Raw genomic sequence first — 20,000 nt, 5'->3', positions numbered from 1 at the left:
CGGACGAGTCCTTCGACCTGTGCTCCCCTCCCACTTCCCCCTCGGGCTCCTACATCACGGCCGAAGGGGGCAGCTGGACGTCCTCCTTCACCTCCAGCACCTCCCACTCCTGCTCCCCTAATTTAATCGCGGAGGCCGAGCTGCAGGAAGCCCCCGCCTGCTACGTCGGCTCGCTGTCAGAGATTGGAGACGAGATGGGGGAGGACCACCACGCAGCAGGCAGTGAGAGAGAGAGCAGCAACAGCAGCAGCCTCTCAAAGCTGGACAGTGACAGTAAGCCTCCCGGGGCCTTGTTTTTCGGTATGGATGATGAAGATGTAGTGGAGGACGAGGACGAGGAGGTAGAATATCAACCCGAGTGGAGGAGGTCTGAGGAGGTGTCATCTCCTCACAGAAACAGCAGTGGGAGGAGCACAGACACACTGGAAGAGGAGGAGGATCATTGTGACAGCTCCGGCTCTGGCTCTGTCGTGCCTGCAGACAGTCAAGGTGCTGCCGCTGTTACTGCTGCTTCAAAGCCAGAGTTGCACAGTGAAGAGACTCACGAGGACCCAACCACGGCTCTGGAGCTGGACCTGAATGCCTACGTCTCTGAGCACTTTGCCAGACAGAATGCTCCCCTCAGCCCAGAGGAGGACTTTGGTCCCGCTATGACGTCCTCCTCCCTCCCCTTCTCACAGCATTTAACCAGTGCTAGCACAGCAGGAGTGGACACAGGCAGCATGACACCCGCGACATGCTCCTCGGAGGTCTCCGACACAGACAACAACAGTCTGTACGGAGACATGAGCTCGTCCTCCTTCACTGCACACTTCACTACTGGGAGCCCCACCTCTCCAGACGACGGGCCGGGTGGAGAGAGGATGATCCTGGCCTCCATGCTCCCTCCACACGCCAGTCTGATCTTCCAGGCAGACTCAATGGAGATCACACTCTTCCCGACGGAAGACGAACCGGGGAATGATGTGGACGCCTACGCTGCAGGGGAGGATGAAGGAGACGTGGACGATGACTTCGAGGATGACGACAACGTGGATGACGAGGAGGACATAGAGGCAGAAGGCGAGGCTGTAGGGGTGTCGGGAGAGGGAGTGGACCTGAGGGCAGGTGAGGATCCGACCGAGGAGGACACGTCCGCGTCTTTCCTGAACTCGCTATCGGAAAACTCCATAAACGAGGGCGTGGATGAATCTTTTGCCTACCAAGACGACACGGAGGAATCTGTGGACTCTGCCTCGTACAATGGTGAGGATGACGAAAAGCTGTACAGCACGGAAAGACACGCCGAACTCGCGCAGAGTTTCCCCGGCCCAGACGATCCCGTGCAGCCTGTGGCCCACGCACACCCAGAATCATCTGGGAGTGAAAGTGACATGGAGATATCGTCAGGGTCGTCAGATTCGCCACCGGTGAAAGACCATGAACCTTCAGCTGACAAAGTGGCTGAAACAATGGGGTCAGATGCAAAACCAGAAGAGGGTGAATCTTCAACTGCCACGTCACTAGACACACCAACACCAGGGGAGGACGCCGAACAAAACAGTGAGTGCAAAGACAGTAGTAGTTTGCAAGAGGAGCCTGTAGCAGAAAAGCCCAAAGAAACAGCTGAGGTAAGCTGTACCCAACTTTCACAGACAGATGAGTTGCTGTCAGCAAAAACGGCTGCGATCGATGAAAACTCGGTTCCCAGCACAGAACCCATCCAAGAGTCCGCTGACAGCTGCAGCAGCAAGTTGGATCCCTGCTTGCTGGGCGCCGCTGCTGCAGGCGATTTGACATGTGACACTGCGTTCAGTACTGAATTGGAACTCGATAACCAAAATGGCAACAGCGCTGACCCCATTGACCCCATGCCTCTGAGTCTGGACGAGACTGCCACGAATGACCTAAATAAAGGGGTGCCCCTGCTGGCCTATCCCAAAGACGAGTGCAGTCCCACCAACATCCCAGTGTGTGCCTACCCAGAACTTTCCGACATCCCTGATAACCTAACAGCGACGTACGCCTCACCCTCCTCCGAGCACTCTCTCGACCAGGACAACCTTGCAGAGAATCAGCCTGGCACCGATGACTTCAGTCTGGACCCCAGTCTCAACCTATCTGGTTCACCCTACAGCATTCTTACCATTTCACCCAAAAAGGAGAATTCTGAAAGCAACATTGCATCAGAGGAAAGCCTCCCAACGTTGTGGGCACCAGGGGACCCGCTTCCAATCAACAAGTGCTGTGATTTTGAGGCTGAAAATGTACTGATGTGTGAAGTTGGTAATTCTTTGACCACCACCACCACAACACATTGCAACATTGCTGCTGGAGACAGAGATGACAACATCAGTCTCTCCGACCTGCCTGACAAACTAGATGTCGATGTCCTGGAGTCTAATCTGGCTAGCTGGAAGTCAATTGAGGATCTCTCTGAGGCGGGAGGGGGAGAGGGCGGCAGCTCTCGGTTTCCCGAGGATGACATCAACAACCTTCAGAGCCAGGATGGCAGCAGCAGCAGCCTGACAAAAAACGAAGGCAGCACAAATGCAGAAGACACAGAGATGCTGCTGCTATCTAGTACAAAACCTCACTGTTTGGAATTCAACATTCTTTCAGGTGATGTGGTGAATGAGGACCCGCACTCCTCTATTGGTTCTACTCAATTAAATCTTCCGGAGAAAGAATGTGTCGCAAAGCTCTCCGCAGAAGAAGCAACACTCAACATACCTGCCGAGGAGGGGCTGGTAGACAATGACAAAGCATCTGAAATTTCAGAGCTCCAAATATGCACAGGCAGTGCTAGTGTAGAGGAAAGCAAAGCAGAGAATATACCCAGCACCGCTTCACCACCAGTATCCCCAGAAGGACCTAAGACAGGAACACAAATAGACACCTCAGACATGCCTGCCAATTTGAATGCTGCCATGGAAGAAAACACTAGCATGTCCAGACATGCTATCCAGACGGGGAGTCAGCCTGTTGTGCCAGAGAGAGAGACAGTACTGTCATTATCTGGTGGCTCGTTTGGCAACTTTATGCCCAGAAAGAAATCGAGTGATGCCTCTCCGTTAAGTGTCTTTGATAAAGAGGGCAAAGATGCCTCCACCAGCGCTACACTGAAGAAGTCCTCACCAGAAGAAGCCATTCGTACGAGGGCTGAGGACCGCAAACAATCTGACTCAATTGTGAGTATGGACAAAGGACCTGAAATCAAGACACCAAAGACTATTGTGGCCTTGAGAGAGCAGGATAAGGTTGGAGTTGTTCAAAGCTCAGGGAAGATCAATGAGGAGGAGGAGATCAAAGGAGACGAGCTTGCCCACAAACAGGAAGTCTCCGCCAGAACATTTGCACAGGATGAAATCACCTCTCTGACAGAGAGTGTGGAAAAGGGCAGCGAACCAAATCAAATCCTTGAGGAAGAGGGCCCTCACAGTCAAGCAGAACTCAAGCCTGATCTTAAGCAGGAAGTGAGAACTGTCGAGGAATCAGCTGTTCAGAAACAACAGCCAATCAATGAGTCTCCTCAGGAGCAGAGGGTGATGGGAGACGGCACAGCTATGCACGACATAATGATTGTTCAAGAAAATGCAGACAAAAAGGACGAGGAGAAACCAGCAATCCCCTTGGCACTAGGCCACACTAAACACGAGAGTAAGGTAGAGGAAGCACTTGAGAACAGTGCTGCAAGTCAATCAGTGGATGCCAAGTCCACAAAGGCCGTATCAAAAGAACTTGACACTGAGCAAAGGGATCATAAGAAGTCCACAAGAGAAGACAAGTGGACTGCAAATGTTGATGTGACCATTGCAGAGTCATCCCAGCAGCAAGTCAATTTAGGACAATGCTCAAGATTTGAAAGTGATAGTGAACTTACTGAAAAGCAATGCCCCACCACAGTAACCCAAGAAGAACTGGCTTCAAAGACAGGGGTTCCCACCACTAACTCATCACAGACAACCCCAACATTGATATGTCAACCAGGAAGCACAAGAGACATAAATGACAACCACATCGTGAGCAACCAGCCCTCAGCGCCCGCTTCCAGCGCTTCTCCTGTCACGACCGCATTCTCACCATCGCCCGTTACCCCAACTCGGTCCGCACTTTCAGAATCCTCTCCATCCCCGGGCATCTCGTCGGACGACTTTGAGGAAGATCTGTACACGGCCATACAGGAGTCCCAGCCTAAAATGTCCAGCTCACAGCGGTCCAAGAAGCAGCCTTCAGTCCGCCATTACCATCCTTCATCCTTTTCTACCAGTGAGCCCGTGTCATTGCCGGTGCAGGAAAGCAATGGGAGGCAGGAGAAGGCAGAGCTGATCACCCTGCAGTCTAAAAAGAATCGTGGAAAAGGTAAGAGGTCAGTCCTGTGTGTGTGTGTGTGTGTGTGTGTGTGTGTGTGTGTGTGTGTGTGTGTGTGTGTGTGAGCGCGCGCGCGCGTGCGTGCGTGCGTGCGTGCGTGCGTGCGCGTCTGTCTGTGTCTGTGTCTGTGTCTGTGTCTGTGTCTGTGTCATATGTCTGAATTTGTGTGTGCATTTGTACAGTATGTGATACAATTCTCTGTTGACTTAGTTAAGGTACAGTATGTGCCATGTCACGTGTATGATGCTGTGTAAGTGCTTCAGTGGTCCAACTCATGTATCCACAGACGGCCCTGGTGATTTACCAGGTCCTGCCACAGGAAGTAAGAAGAAGAGCTACACGCCCACACAGTCCAGATCAACCAATCAGAGAGCATCGCCACCATCCAGTACTGCCCTTCAGTCCTCAGCACAAGTCACACACCTGCCCGAGAAACAGATCGACAGGCAGTCCGTTTGTCCAATCAGCTACAACGACAAGTACTCGGACTCCATGGCTGTGTCCTTCAGGAGCAACCGTAAGTGGACTCAAAACGTCTCTATGGGTTCGTTCGTGATGAAGCAGGAATGCTTTTGCTAGGCAGCGTGCATGCACACTTTGCCAGTTTGACGCATTCTGGTTAACCAGAAGGATGAAACAGGCAACGTGCACATGCGCGCTGCCTAGCAAAAGCATCACTGCTTCATGACGAACGAACCCCACTGTATGTTCTTTAGTCATTACATCTTCTCTACCAGAGATGGGATTTATGGCTCTTGGACGAGATATGCATCTTAGTGGCTCGTTCCTTTCAAAAAGTCTTTCAAAAAAGCTGGCTCATTTGAACGGCATTTTAATATTTAATCAGTGTTTTTTAAATATTTATTGTTAAAAAGGTGGTTTAAGGAGCCACCCCTGGTTCATGTTGTCCAAAAAACGACTGATTGTTCTCTTCCTCCTAAAGACTTTACTGCCAGTCTCGGAGGTAGAGTATTTTTAGTAGTATTTTTATGTTATGTACTATGTACTCACGTGAAGGTCACTTGCTCAAAGCGAAAGAAAAAACGGAAGAGTGTCTCCCAGCAGGGATTCGATTCCCATCGCTCACGTTTAGAAGCCGTTCAAAGAATCCATGTGTGCACGAATGACACAATACTCTTCTTAGTAGTCTACTAGTCATTTTAAAACCTGCAACATTTTGATTGCTAGACCATCTCCCTAACCGTCTCCCTCTCCTCTGTAAGGCAATGCTATTATTCTCTTGTGAGAATAAATAGCACAAACTGACTGCAGTCTGCATGTCTATTAATTTCATATTTCACCTTTATTTAATCATGTCAGCCTCGTTATAATGACATTACGATCTCATTCATAAAGCCAACTTTACAAGGAAACGCTGGCTGGGGCAGCTACGGTAGCAGCAGCATCCAAACTTGGGAAGCGAAGACACTGCATAGTCTGACCCAGGAAAATAAACCCCTGCTGTTTATTATTATGACTGTGCCTATTTATTCTTTTCATGCCTCCCCTCTCTCTCTCCATCTGCACTGCTCTCTCGCAGTGGGCTCCTGCAATGACACAGATAGCGACGGGTCAGTTCCAGCTCTGGAGGAGGCAGATGGGCCCCTGCTCCACAGACCTGCAGATCCACAGGTGGGTGTCTCAAACTGGGGCATGGTAGTCAGGGCTGCTGACAGCTTTGGCCGAGAAAAAAAAGTCATATGAAAGCACCCCCACAACTCAATAGATACAATACTATAATGGGGACCCATTTCTGCATTCCTCCCCCCCTGTCTGGGCCTGGGACAGCTGACCCTTTGCCCACCCTCAGCCAGATGGTACTTAATGAACACAGCTAGCATTTTCTCTCTCCTTGATAAGTAGGGTAGGCAACTATCAATGGAAAAACACTTTATTTTCACGTGGGGTCTGGGGGTCAAAAATGTGTAATTCTTACATGTAATTTTCTGCATTTTAATGTCCCGTGTCCCGTTTCAGCTCAATACCAGGGTTCCCACACGTCCTGGAAAACCTGGAAAACCTGGAAATTTAGAGATGTGTTTTCAAGTCCTTGAAAGTCCTGGAAATTCACCAAATGTCCTGGAAAAAAATATTTGTCCTGGATTTTGTTTCCTTTAACTTTTTCCCGATTTTGTTTGTGGTATAATTTTTACTCTTCTCCGAGTCTAGACATGACGATTCAATTTATATCCACCTATTGAATACATTATTACACACAGTTTGGTCAGGTTGCCATCTTTGATTGCACTTATACACAGTCATATTCTTTGACTCAGTGTTGCCAAAAGTCGCTAGAAGTCGCTAGTTGGATTGCTGAAAAGTCGCTAGCTGATATCATGGCGTTATATATCTCTCGAAAACCTGCTTACGGTCATAATAGGCCTACAAATAGGCAGTGCTAGCACCTCCTTACAAAAAATTGTAAAATGCATTGGGTCAGGTGTAGTCCGAGGACATTGCTTAAAGACACTGTGCTCATGGTCAGTGGGTGCAACGCCATAATGGATAAAATCTGAACTCTGTAACTTCGCAAAATTGGTCAAGAGAGGAGATCCAGTTGTCAGTGTTTAATGTAATCCCTCCTATCACTAGTCTCCTTAGTACTAACTGCAGAAGAAGAAAGTGACTCTGCATTGTGTGTCGCTGTGTATGTCCAAATTGTGGGTCCGACGGATGAAATATCTGTCCTGAATTATCCAAAAATAGTCCTGGAAATGTCCTGGAAATATCCTGGAAAATGATTTTTGAAAAAGAGTGGGAACCCTGAATACGGAACTCGTACTTTTATCTCTAAATACAAGACGATTCCATATTTCAAGGGATAGTTGGCAACCCTATTGATAAGTACCTTTCATACAGAGCCTATGTTATAACCTTGTGTGCCCAAAATGGGGACCATGTCTTAATCTGTTATTTTATTTTTAAGTATTTTTGCGGGGCTTTTTGGGCTTTATTATTATAGGACAGTGTGAGAGTCGACAGGAAATGATTGGGAGAGAGACAGGGCAGGGCCGGGAAATGACCCTGGCCGAACTCGAACCGGGGTCCCCGTGGGCAACTTAAGCCCCAAATGTGGGGAGCTTAGCGCGCTGTACATTACATTACATTGCACTTAGCTGATGCTTTCATTTATTCAAAATTCAAAAATTATTTGTCAGGGTATTGGTTACAGTCCCTGGAGCAATGTGGGGTTAGATGCCTTGCTCAAGGGCACTTCATCCATGGATGTAGGGAGAGGTCAGGGGGGATTTGAACCGGTAACCCCTAGATTGAAAGACCAACTCCTTAACCACTAGGCCACGGCTGCCTCACCACGTACAACAGCGTCCCTCGTCTGTTAGTTCAGACTCTTGACAATGTCATAGCAATGTTGTTATGATGTAGTTACTATTGTAAGGTTTTCAGCAAATATTGAATGGGCCAGCGCTACCGATCCCATCTGCATGAAAGGGAAGGCTACTAAATGCTGATCGGTATGCAGTCAGTGCAGGGGGGAAAAGACACATCCACACCCGACTTTGCTGGTACAAGATGATTGTATAATTCTGGTTCTGTTCTCGTTGTCTTTACAACCAGCTTCAGTATGTTGTAGCCCCATAATGCACGCCGTACCATCTGGGGCACACTACAACAGTCATTGAAAGGTTAATTACCATAGTACAACTCTACTTACCATTGTACACTCTACTTAACACAGGGCCTTTAGTAATGCACCACGACTCAGTCATTGCCATTCTGGTAACAAAAAATGTATAATGCCTTGTTTTAACGGGTTAACATAGGGGCAGAATTTGTTTTGAATTAGTTAACAAAGAAATAAAACGTTAATCAGACGAAAATGCAAATGTCTTGGATGGGGGCCAATCACAAGCAGCATAGAACCATAGAAGGCAATACTGTTGCGAATCAAGTCAGCTACATAGGACAAAGAGGAGATAAAAACGTTGGATACAGCAGCGGAAATTGATGCATTGATTACCACCCACCTTATTTCCCATAGCGTTATACTTTGTACAGTATATAGTGGCTGGGCCCAGGACAGTTAAATGCAAGGAACCCCTATCCAATACAAACAATGTAATGAGAACCCAATTCCGGGCTCCCTCTGTCCCTGGGCCCAGGACAGCGGTCCCCTTTGTTCCCCCTCTGTCGGCGTCCCCGGTGGCACAAACACTGTCTACAGTATGTCTGTATCAGGGATACAGCACAGACTCCCTTCCTGGAGAGAGTTAGTGAAAGCCTCTTACAGGAATTGGCATTTGGTGCATGTCTTCTCTGGGCACCATTTCCCGATAGGTGATGTAATGCAGTCTCTGCCTCTGGGCCTCAGCAGATTCGGATCTGATCCAGTGAGGGCCATTAGCGAAGCACGTTCAAGCGGCAGGCTACAAAAAACACCTCTGTTGACTGATCATAACAAATCTCTCCATTTAATGAAATAAAAAATAAAATAAAGGAAAGATATAAGGAAAACTTACCTGGCTATATAAATCTTGTCAAATCTTTTAGAAGAAAGGAGGCACTTCTATTGTGTGTGCCAGTGCCATATAAGTAAGCACTCATGCCACTGAGAGTGCATTATAATACGCATGGAAAGTGTGTGTCCATTACCATGTGTATGTGTCACCTTTATAGTGTACGCCATAGAAGAATTATGTAGGCCTAGTCCTCATATGAATGAGTTTTATATACTGAATTTTCCCTATGGGCCTTGACATCCTCTATTAATACCTTGTATATGAGTCCACATGGCTGTCCTTTATTGTTGTCACTTGTTGTCACCCTTTCTCTGTCACATTATACTGTTTTTCATGTCAGATTTGGGCTTAGTCTTTGTTACCTGCATAGTAAAAATGCAGTGTCAATTCAGAACTACAAAGTCGATTTAACACCCTCTATGTGTTTATTTAGTTCTGGTGTACTTTATAAGTGTTGTATCAACACAATTTTTTACTGTGTTACCCCCAAAGGGGGTTGGGACAGGTATATCCCTTTCTTTCTCTTTGTCTCTCTGTTTGTCGGTCTGCCTATTTATTTGCCCGTTCGCCTAAGGGTGGCGCCAAACACACAACATTACATGCATCACACATTGGCAAGGGGGGCAAGGTTGTCATCTTCTCTGATTGCTCTTGTTTACTGTATCAAGGGGGCCAGGTTGAATGAAGGAAGTGAAGGACAGCACTCTTCAGATCTTTTTCTTTGTTTATTCGCCCGAGCCCGACACGTTGGTGGGTGAATAAACAAAGGAGAAAAAAAATCTGAAGAGTGCTGTCCTTCGCTTCTTTCATTAATTTATGGTTTATGTGGGATTCAGCACCCAGTTAAGAACTGTTACAATCTTTAGGCGATGGTGTGAGCGCGTCTTCTCTGCTTTTTAAGGGGGCCAGCCAGGTTGTCATCTGTGATTGCTCTTGCTTACTGTATCATGGTTTATTATCTCAGATTGCCACACTAATGTCCCCTTTCCCTCATTTTGTCCCACGCCAGTGTTCCTCTACGTCTCCTGCGGATGAAAATCTAAACAAAGCGAAGCAGAGTCGCAGTGAAAAGAAAGCGCGCAAGGTGAGACAGATGTCCGTATATATCGCACTACACTGCACAATGTCTCGCAACACACACACACACACACACACACACACCAGAAAAACATTTTTGACATTTGCATTTTATTATTTATTATTAATGACTGTTCAAAGATCCTATCACCTATGTGTGAATTCTTGCCATTCAAATATTTTGAGAACATACTTTTTCAACCTATATAAAAAGCATTTTGCAATGCAATGCAACGGAATGCCCAATACAAAAAAAATAATTTCCCAACATTCTACAAAATGGAGATACAACGTTTTGCAAATAAACTCTTCATATACTGTACATACCTACAATTTCTACCTCTCTGTTTATATGCTTAGTAAATATTGGATATTGGTGTTGATTCATGTATTCACAGCTGTAGCTGGATTCATAGCCGTGGCAGACATTCAAACTCAAATATTGCTTCAAATACATTTAACAGCACTGTGCTGCTCAAAGGTGTAGCTTTGGCTTGGAAAGTGGTGGGACATTACAGTACAGTATGCTATTTTTGTATTGTATTTGTGAACAAAGTGGTGGAGAAAAGCTAGGTTCATCTGAAAAGTGGTATGGACCATCCACACCTAACATGACACCCAAGGTGCTGCTCAGGGCTGGACTGGCCACCTGGCATTGCTGGCATTTCCCGATGGGCCCCACAACCTTATGGGCACCTATATTCAGAAATGTAAAAAAATATTATTAGTAACTTTTTACATTTCTGAAAATAGGGGCCCACGAGGGTGCGGGGCCCACCAGTGAGTCAGTTCTGCACTATTTCTCCCCCCAGTCCAGCCCTGGTGCTGCTCACTGTGTTTTGTCTCCTGTGTTTCATCTTCTGCAGGCCATGTCCAAGCTGGGCCTGAAACAGATCCACGGTGTGACTCGCATCACCATCAGGAAGTCCAAGAACATCCTGTTTGTCATCAGTAGACCTGATGTCTTCAAGAGCCCTGCCTCTGATATCTACATTGTCTTCGGAGAGGCCAAGGTCAGATTTACTTTTCACAAACTATGTGTACAGTTTACTACTTTGTCTAAATGTATTGGCTTGAATTTAAAGGTGTGTCTTTTTATTCATTATTCGTTTTTCTGCATATGGGGAAAGTCAGTGTAGGATTTGAATATGGATAATTTTGGGTGCGGTCCAAAATGTCCGGTCAACTTACTGTAACACTGTAAATGTTGATACTAATGCAAATTATGTAAAATAAACTGTTGTTGACATTTTCTTAGATTATTTTAAGAGTTCCATGATATGTGGTATTATTAAGTTACAAAACAGTCACAAAACATAAGCTTTAGTAGATAGTAGTAGTTATGCAACTAGGCATTAATGAATGAATTCTATGGCGCTGCAGACAACTCAGAAAAGTGGCTCCAGTAGGCTAAATGTAATGTGCTAAATACTGGACATATCCTGTCGTCTCATAATGCACGTGGTTCCATCAGTGGAACGCTGTAATAGTCACTGAAAAGTTAACTACCATAGCACTACACCACTATGACATAACACAGGGCCTTCAGTAATGCACTTCAACTTGGTCATTCTAGTAATAGAAAATGTATAACACTGTCTTACCAGGTTAATTAATGTTCTCATCCTACTATGCCCGTTCTTGTGTGTCCAGATCGAGGATCTGTCCCAGCAGGTCCACAAGGCGGCGGCTGAGAAGTTTAAGGTGCCCCTGGAGCCTAGCCCTCTCATCCCCGACGTCACCCCCAGCCTCACCATCAAGGAGGAGAGCGAGGAAGAGGAGGTGGGAAGGAAGCAGCTTTCATCTATCATTTCTTTATGATGCATTACATTACATACATTATTATCAGGGCTCCAAATTAACTTTTTTCACCACCAGCCAAAATGGGTAGTAGATGTTCATCTTACTGGCCAAACACACACTCACTAATGGGTCAAAGTGGCTAGTAAGTTGTTCTTTTCTACCAGCCAAACTGAAATTTCACCAGCATTTGACCAGTTGGCTGGTGTTAATTTAGAGTGCTGTGGCACTCCGGTTTCATTATTTTCACTTATTTGAGGCAACAAGAAAATTGGCCAACGTGTTTCAACCTTCACCGTCTTGTTCAGAGTTCACCTGTGTTTTTCAGAAGAATTAGATCCTTGTAACGCTTCCATTCTCCTTTTATGTGACATACATTAGTATGTTACATTCCTAAGCTAAAGAGGTTCATTAAGCCTGCTAGTCAAACTTGTTAGGTGTAAAACTTGTACCACCTACTGGCCTTTAAAATGAAACAGTTCATAAAATATGATATATTCTATCATTTCAGAACAATCGTAATCACTATAATTATAATCGCTATCATCATTGTCATCACCGCCATCGTCATCGTTGTCATCATTTGAAATGCTCACGAAATAAGAAGTTCAATTTCCCTTTGGTTTGTGAGTTCTCTCTGCACAACTCTGTCACTGACGTCCTAGAACTGGCCACTCAGAATTGGTCTCTTTGTCAACGCAAATATACAGTACAGTAGCGACCTGGTAGTATCTTAGCAACCTCTCAAAACACTTAACGCAACCTTGCATCAGCACCTCATCACTTTCTTACAGAGAACTGGTCCAGCGATGAATCCTCATCTCCATAGCAACTGCCCTCCCCTCCCCTCCCGTCCCCTTCGCTGCACCTAGAGCTCCTTCAGTATAATGACCTTTTAATAAACACCTCATCATCAGCCCGACACTGCAACTCATCTTCTCCATCACATCATAGCCACCGCAGGCATTGTGAATGTCTTTCTTTCCATTTTTTTCATTATTTTTTCCTTTCTTCCTGTCCTCATTTGCTGTCCTCTCTTCCTGCCTTCTTTCTTTCTTTCTTTCTTTCTTTCTTTCTTTCTTTCTTTCTTTCTTTCTTTCTTTCTTTCTTTCTTTCTTCCCCAGGTGGATGAAGGAGGGTTGGAGCAGAGGGATATTGAGCTGGTGATGGCTCAAGCTAACGTGTCCCGTGCTAAAGCTGTCCGTGCGCTGCGCCACAACAAGAATGACATAGTCAACGCCATCATGGTAAGGCGGAGACTGGGCCGTAGCAACAAACACATTCAGAATTTAATATGGCGATGGCACATAGCTTACACCTGTATGTGAGGGAACCAGCACTTGTTTGATTTGAAAAAGATCTCTCTTTCTCTTTCTCTCTCTCTCTCTCTCTCTCTCTCTCTCTCTCTCTCTCTCTCTCATGCTTTCTTTCTTTCTTTCTCTCTCTGCCCCCCACTAGGAGCTGACCATGTAAGAGAGGAGAAGTAGAGAAAAAGAGAAGAGGAGAGGAAAAGAGGAGTACAGGAGAAGAGGAGAAGAGAAGAAGAGGAGAAGCGAAGAAGAGGAGAAGCGAGAAGCGAAGAAGAGGAGACGCTTCCTCAGCCTGCTGGTTGCACCTTGGCCCATATCGCTGCTACGTTGCACCCCTACTGTCCCCATTTCCTGCTGAATAAAATTATATAAACAGTCCCACTGGTGTCAGCCTGATGGTGGGTGATTATTACTGTATGCCTTTGGTTGACTTGTCAGGCATCAACACCTGTACAGAACAAGAGAGCAGAGTTGTATAAAGTAGAAGTAGAAGTACTCTTACAGATGTAATTACAACACTAATAATATGATATTACAAAGATGAAAACAGGTAATATCATGCCACTAGTGTTGTAATTACATCTGTAAGAGTACTTCTACTTCTTTATACAACTCTGGTTACGGCACTGGCCTTGGTGGGTAGGCTATATACTCTTTGGAAATGGAAAAGACAGGGTCCAAGGCACTCTTAAAAAATCTTAAAATGACTGGCTAAATTACATTACAATGATTCGCTTAAAAAGCCAAGCGTTTTCTGCCATAATGTGGCCTTCATTAGGGCTGTGGCCATCTACAAGGACCATGCTCCATGCCTTGAGAAACAAAGGTGGCCCGGGAGTGGACGGGATGGGATTCGTTTCTTTTACTCCAGTCCAGGATGTGACGGGATGGGATTTTTTTTCTGGGACCGGGATGGGACAGTAGTAAAAATACACTCCTGTTTCATGCTCTACTACAGATTGGGCTTAGATGGCCACTGTGGCAGGTGTGTGTGCATGCAGGGCCGCTGACAGCTTTCGCTGGGCCCAGGACAAAGTCATCTGACAGGGCCCCCTACCCAATACATACAATGTAATGGGGACCCAATTCGGGGCCCCCTATCTCCCTGGGCCCGGGACACCATACCCCGTTGGTGGCCTGTGTGTGTGTGTGTGTGTGTGTGTGTGTGTGTGTGTGTGTGTGTGTGTGTGTGTGTGTGTGTGTGTGTGTGTGTGTGTGTGTGTGTGTGTGTGTGTGTGTGTGTGTGTGTGTCCTACACCTTTGGGTACCGCTTCAACATTGAGTGTGAAACTATTATCAGAGAGAGTAGAGAGAGAGAGGTTCCATTGGCCCATTGTCTCCTGGTTCTATTATTGGGGTGTAAATCCCCCTTTAGGCAGACCTAGGCAGACCTGAGGACTGTTCTATTCAATGCTAGGAGCATTATGACACGCCCCTTTAGGCAGACCGCAACCTGGTCATGTTAGGTGCCCATAGAAACCTATGGCATATCTCTATATACTTAAAGAATCTCTACTATTATTGCTCAATACTGCCCCCTGCAGGAGATTGTAATACATTATTTATTGTTCTTCCAAATGATTGTTATTGCCATACATTACATCTGATAGTATCAGACTGATACAATTACCAGAAAACAAAGTGCTCTTAAATATGAATATTAAAGAGACTGACCGCCACCACACACACACACACACACACACACACACACACACACACACACACACACACACACACACACACACACACACACACACACACACACATAGTCCCTTATATCCTTGAGAAATCAGTTAGAAACACACAATGGGGTCTTTAGTGAATTTTTAATAAAACTAGGTTTAGATTAACACAGTGTCAAGGTGAGACTAGTTGACAATTGTTGTGCAGTAACAATAAAAAAACACACACAAAATCGATGGCGATATTAGCACGATGTGGCATCAGTATAAAAGTGCAAAACCCCATACAAACATACTGTATACTCCCTCAGTAATACCATTCAATCCATTATGTGGCTCTTGAGATTCTCGTTCCAAGGGCATATGATGTCACGACTGTACCGTACCAATAAAATCTAAATGATCACTTGTGGTTTCCATGACAATGGCATAGTTGACCCCAAACTTTGAACACATACTGCAGCTTGGGTTCTATAGATTTAAATTGTGTTGGGCACGAAGAGGGAGTGTGTTTTATAATACTGGGTGTGGTGAGTGGTTAAAAGGCAATAATTCATTCATAAACAGGTGGTGGCCTTGTCGACAGCCTGAAATACTCTACCGTACCTCTGAGCAGATTTTAAGCGCATCATCTGACATCTCCCTTATACAGCCAAATATCAACCTGTTGTCACATTACGCTTGTCCAATAATATTCCAAATAGAATTTCATAGTAGAGCATACTGTTCCGGGGTGAAAATGCCAAAATTCCATGTTTATAGACCCGCTACTCTGATCATCTTTTTTTGTTTCTCCTCCTCTTCCACACATTCTTGTACCATTTATTCAGTCTTTCGTGTTGAATTTGTATCCTCCTTCCTTCACTCTGTTCTTCCTATCTTGTCCTTCTCTTCTTCCTCATTCCTTTTCTTCTTCCTCGTCCTTCTTCTCTCCCACCGCAACGAATCATTACACCACACACCATACATACTGTATGATGACAAAGGTACTGAGCCCTTTGTATAGTTGCATAGTGACGTTAAATGCAAAGGCACCCCCTTGACGCAAAAGGGTTTCATTGATGGTTGGGCTTTAGGGAGAGGTTTAGATCTAGGCGACCGCGTCATTATGTGGCTCAAAAGGGGTAACATTTGGTGTCATAAATTGAAGGGCCTGGCCATTTTTCGTCAATGGGTGGATTCCAATATGCGGACTTCCGTCCTCTCTTGCTCACTTGCCTGCCTGTGACCTGATGATGACGTCATCCACGGCAGAAAATCAATTTAATATCTTGCAAAAGCACAATTCTAATGTATTTTCCTCAGTTGCAATCGGGACAGTGAATGAAGAACAGTCCCCCAAAAATTGTTTTGGCTAGATTAGCAGCAGGGAAACTATTGTTTTCTCACGGAGGCGGAACGGCAGCAAAATGCAAGGCCACAAGCACAAGTGGAGGATGGAAGTCTGCATATTGAAATATTTGGATGCATTGGGTGTGAGAGAGTGGTGGTTCTCCTCAGCTCCTCGGTGGCAGCACATTAGCCTCAAATTGTCCCTGGTTGACGATGTTTCCGGCGGGGGTGTAGCGTGCCACCACGAATGTGGAGCCATCCGACGCTACGGCCTTCCCCACGCCCAGCTTACGGGAGCTCTTCCACACCATTGCCGTGAAGTGACCTAGCAGAGGATTGCAGAGAGGAAAGAGGAGAGAAAGAGGGGAAGGGTGTGCGAGAAAGAAAAAAGAGAGAGTGTGTGTGAGTGAGAATGGGTGGGGGAGAGAAAAAGAGAGAGAGATGTGAATGGAATTATCATGAGAATTGAAAGATATATAACTTTGTATTTCATGTGACAGATACTGGAGAGAGGAAAGTATGCTCTCATTTCTATTCTCTCTCTATTGGTGTCTATGGATGTCAAAGTTCAATGTGAGTATACTGTACGTACGTACGTAGCCTTCAAGTTGCATGAACCTAGGTTGTCTTTGCCATAACCGAATGTCAGGTCAACAGTCCTAAAATGTTTATGACATGGACATAATGTTTATGACACGTACATAACTGTGCCATGACACTGTTATGACACTGTAATGACATGCATATGACACCGGCGTCAAGTAAAGTGCAACCCAAAGAAAATCTGTGTATATAAACTGGGGCAACAGACATTTCAGGCTGAGCCCATTTTCAGAGTCCTATTTAACAGTAGAGGTTCAGAAGATTCAAAACCATGCCACAGATTTCTTCCAAACAATTCACTAAATCACAAGTTACCTGGACCCCCGGAAGGGATTGGGCCAGGAATTTCAACGGTGGCCCTGTGTGTGTGTGTGTGTGTGTGTGTGTGTGTGTGTGTGTGTGTGTGTGTGTGTGTGTGTGTGTGTGTGTGTGTGTGTGTGTGTGTGTGTGTGTGTTTCAACGGTGGCCCTGTGTGTGTGTGTGTGTGTGTGGTTGTGTGTGTGTGTGTGTGTGTGTGTGTGTGTGTGTGTGTGTGTGTGTGTGTGTGTGTGTGTGTGTGTGTGTGTGTGTGTGTGTGTGTGTGTGTGTGTGTGTGTGTGTGTGTGTGTGTGTGTGTGTGTGTGTCCGTGTCCGTGCTTGAATAACATAAACCCCAATGCCGCTGGCTACAGCTGATGACAGCCAAGATAAATATTTAGAGTATGCAGACGAATGATCACCCTGAGAGGGAGGACGTGGGGAGAGAGGGAGCCCATCCAATAGAAAAACTCTAACCCTGCCCCATCTCCCTGCCTCCTCATCCCCACCCCATCCAATCTCCCTGCCTCCTCATCCCCACCCCATCCAATCTCCCTGCCTCCTCACCCGCACCCCACCTCCCTGCCTCCTCATCCCCACCCCACCTCCCTGCCTCCTCATCCCCACCCCACCTCCCTGCCTCCTCATCCCCACCCCATCTCCCTGCCTCCTCACCCCCACCCCACCTCCCTGCCTCCTCACCCCCACCACACCCCATCTCCCTGCCTCCTCATCCCCACCCCATCCAATCTCCCTGCCTCCTCATCCCCACCCCATCCAATCTCCCTGCCTCCTCACCCGCACCCCAAAACGCTATGCTGCAGTCAGGATGATGACACCCCCCACACACGCACACACACACACACAGCCTACTGCCTCCTGAACCCCCACCTCAAAACGCTTACCCCTCCACCATCCCCTTTCTCCCTTACGCCCACCCCAAAACGTATCCACCCATCTCCTCAACCCATACCTCCACCACCCCAATCCCCGATCTTAATCTCCCCAATGTCACCTCACCCCCCATGCTCCCACTCCAAAACATCACAGTCTTCTCTCCCCCCCACCTCTTCGCCCCAACAGTCCAAAATGCCACAGCCCTCACCCCCACCCCCCCCAAAACGCTTCATCCCAACCCCCCCCCCCCCCCCCCCCCTTCTGGCCCTGCCTAGTCCATTCCGCTTCAACCATCATCCCCACCCCCACCCCTCCAGTCCATCACCTCCCCCCTCAGCTCCCCTCTCCCCCAGTCCACCCCCCTCCATGTCCAAAACGCCTCAGTCATCGGCTTTGCCAGGAAGTGGAGCGGCAGGAGCGATGACACAAATGGAAGGAGTTTCTCAGGTGATGACATTGTGCACAGGAATGTTCAGCGGTCCCGGCTGATTCACACGAGAAAATGTTTACACCCACATGAACCCACACACACACACACACACACACACACACACACACACACACACACACACACACACACACACACACACACACACACACACACACACACACACACACACACACACACACACACACACACACACACACACACACACACACACACACACACACACACACACGAGCCCGCAGGCATGCACATGCAGGGTTGGCTTTGGGTGACACATTGCAAAACTGCCCTCACCGATCTGTGTGTATGTGTGTAGTTTTGGCTCCAAGTGTGTGTGTGTGTGTGTGTGTGTGTGTGTGTGTGTGTGTGTGTGTGTGTGTGTGTGTGTGTGTGTGTGTGTGTGTGTGTGTGTGTGTTTGTGTGTGTGTGTGTGTGTGTTTGTGTGTAGTATGCATACTCACCAGTTCCAGAGGTGAAGCCAGGACGGTTAAAATTGTACTGCTGCACCTCATTATACCAGCGATCAGACACGTCCTTCCCTGAAACATTCACAAGCAGACATCCCACCAGCCGTAAATACACCAGCACATACTGTATGTATAAGCGACAACACTTGCATTGCACAAATCAAACAAGAAACCGAAAGTGTTAAAAGACGCAGCTCACACTTCTCTCTCTCTCTCACACACACAGACACACACACACACACACACACACACACACACACACACACACACACACACACACACACACACACACACACACACACACACACACACACACACACACACACACACACACACACACACACACACAGAAACACACACACACACACCATAGTGAGATTGACACAACAGTAATCATAGCTCGACACGCAGAGTTGGTAATTGAGGAGTAACAAAAGCATCCAAGGGCTAAAGACAACATTCCCCCAGACAGACAGAGAGAGAGAGAGATAGAGAGAGAGAGAGAGAGAGAGACAGAGAGGAGAGAGAGACAGGGAGAGTGAAAGAGAGTAATTTCAGGTCGTTAACTCTGACATCCGATGTTAACTCCCTATCCGGTGTTAAACCAACACTAAGCAATTTTTAACTTTAAATAATATAGTGTATTTCCGAAAACATGTCAGTGCATTGTAAAACATTGGAAGCCAGTTAAGCGTGAAAAAGTAAGTTGCCCTGCTGCCTTAAGTTTGTAAGTTAACTCAACTTGAGAAAGCCTTGAGTTGAGTTAAGTCTACATGCAGAGTTGAGTTAACTCACAAACTTAAGGCAGCAGGGGTAACTTACTTTCTTACATTTAACTGGTTTCCAATGTCTTACAGTGTGGTACATTGACTTGTAACAAGGTGTAAGGCACTTTTTAATTTCATTTGACACCTTTCATGGGCATTAGCTTCACTACGTACGAACTACATTCAGAGGTGCGGAATGCCTCTCAGCAGTTCGTATTCAGGCTGACTGAGAACCATGCCCGCTCCCGCATATAATTGAGAACTGACCATCGTGTTCACGCCATATATCTTAGCATTCACGAACCAGAAATTCGTCCGCAACGCAAAAAAAGTGTTTTTTCTCTCTGAACTGTGACGAAAACGTGGCCATCAGCAAGTTCATCCGGGTAACACAGTCACGCGCAGAAAAAGTTCAGAGCCGGTATGAACACGGGCGCCTCGCAAGTAAGCACTTTAGTGCCGAACTAACTGGTGCGGGCACCGGCACCAGCT

General features: G+C 46.6%; 2 protein-coding genes across 2 annotated transcripts in view; one reads left to right on the top strand and one right to left on the bottom strand.

Annotated features, from left to right (window-relative positions):
- The window catches only part of nacad (NAC alpha domain containing), a 37,335-nt gene extending 23,948 nt beyond the window's left edge, over positions 1–13,387 (top strand). Inside the window, exons 2-9 of the mRNA XM_063198616.1 lie at positions 1–4,341; positions 4,637–4,867; positions 5,891–5,982; positions 9,838–9,912; positions 10,772–10,918; positions 11,559–11,687; positions 12,830–12,952; positions 13,164–13,387. The exon at positions 1–4,341 is cut by the window's left edge and continues 1,035 nt beyond it. Of these exons, the coding sequence (XP_063054686.1) occupies positions 1–4,341; positions 4,637–4,867; positions 5,891–5,982; positions 9,838–9,912; positions 10,772–10,918; positions 11,559–11,687; positions 12,830–12,952; positions 13,164–13,178 (5,153 nt within the window). The 3' untranslated portion in view covers positions 13,179–13,387. The remainder of the gene's footprint in view (positions 4,342–4,636; positions 4,868–5,890; positions 5,983–9,837; positions 9,913–10,771; positions 10,919–11,558; positions 11,688–12,829; positions 12,953–13,163) is intronic.
- Positions 13,388–15,935: 2,548 nt separating this feature from the next.
- glipr2l (GLI pathogenesis-related 2, like) overlaps positions 15,936–20,000 on the bottom strand; it is a 12,059-nt gene continuing 7,994 nt past the window's right edge. Inside the window, exons 4-5 of the mRNA XM_063197973.1 lie at positions 18,736–18,813; positions 15,936–16,354 (exon numbers count right to left, since the gene is read on the bottom strand). Of these exons, the coding sequence (XP_063054043.1) occupies positions 16,194–16,354; positions 18,736–18,813 (239 nt within the window). The 3' untranslated portion in view covers positions 15,936–16,193. The remainder of the gene's footprint in view (positions 16,355–18,735; positions 18,814–20,000) is intronic.

The sequence above is a fragment of the Engraulis encrasicolus genome, chromosome 5, assembly GCF_034702125.1.
Source record: "Engraulis encrasicolus isolate BLACKSEA-1 chromosome 5, IST_EnEncr_1.0, whole genome shotgun sequence".
NCBI lineage: Eukaryota > Metazoa > Chordata > Actinopteri > Clupeiformes > Engraulidae > Engraulis > Engraulis encrasicolus.
The sequence above is the reverse complement of the archived record's forward strand: the minus strand, read 5'-3'. Positions and strand labels throughout refer to the sequence as shown.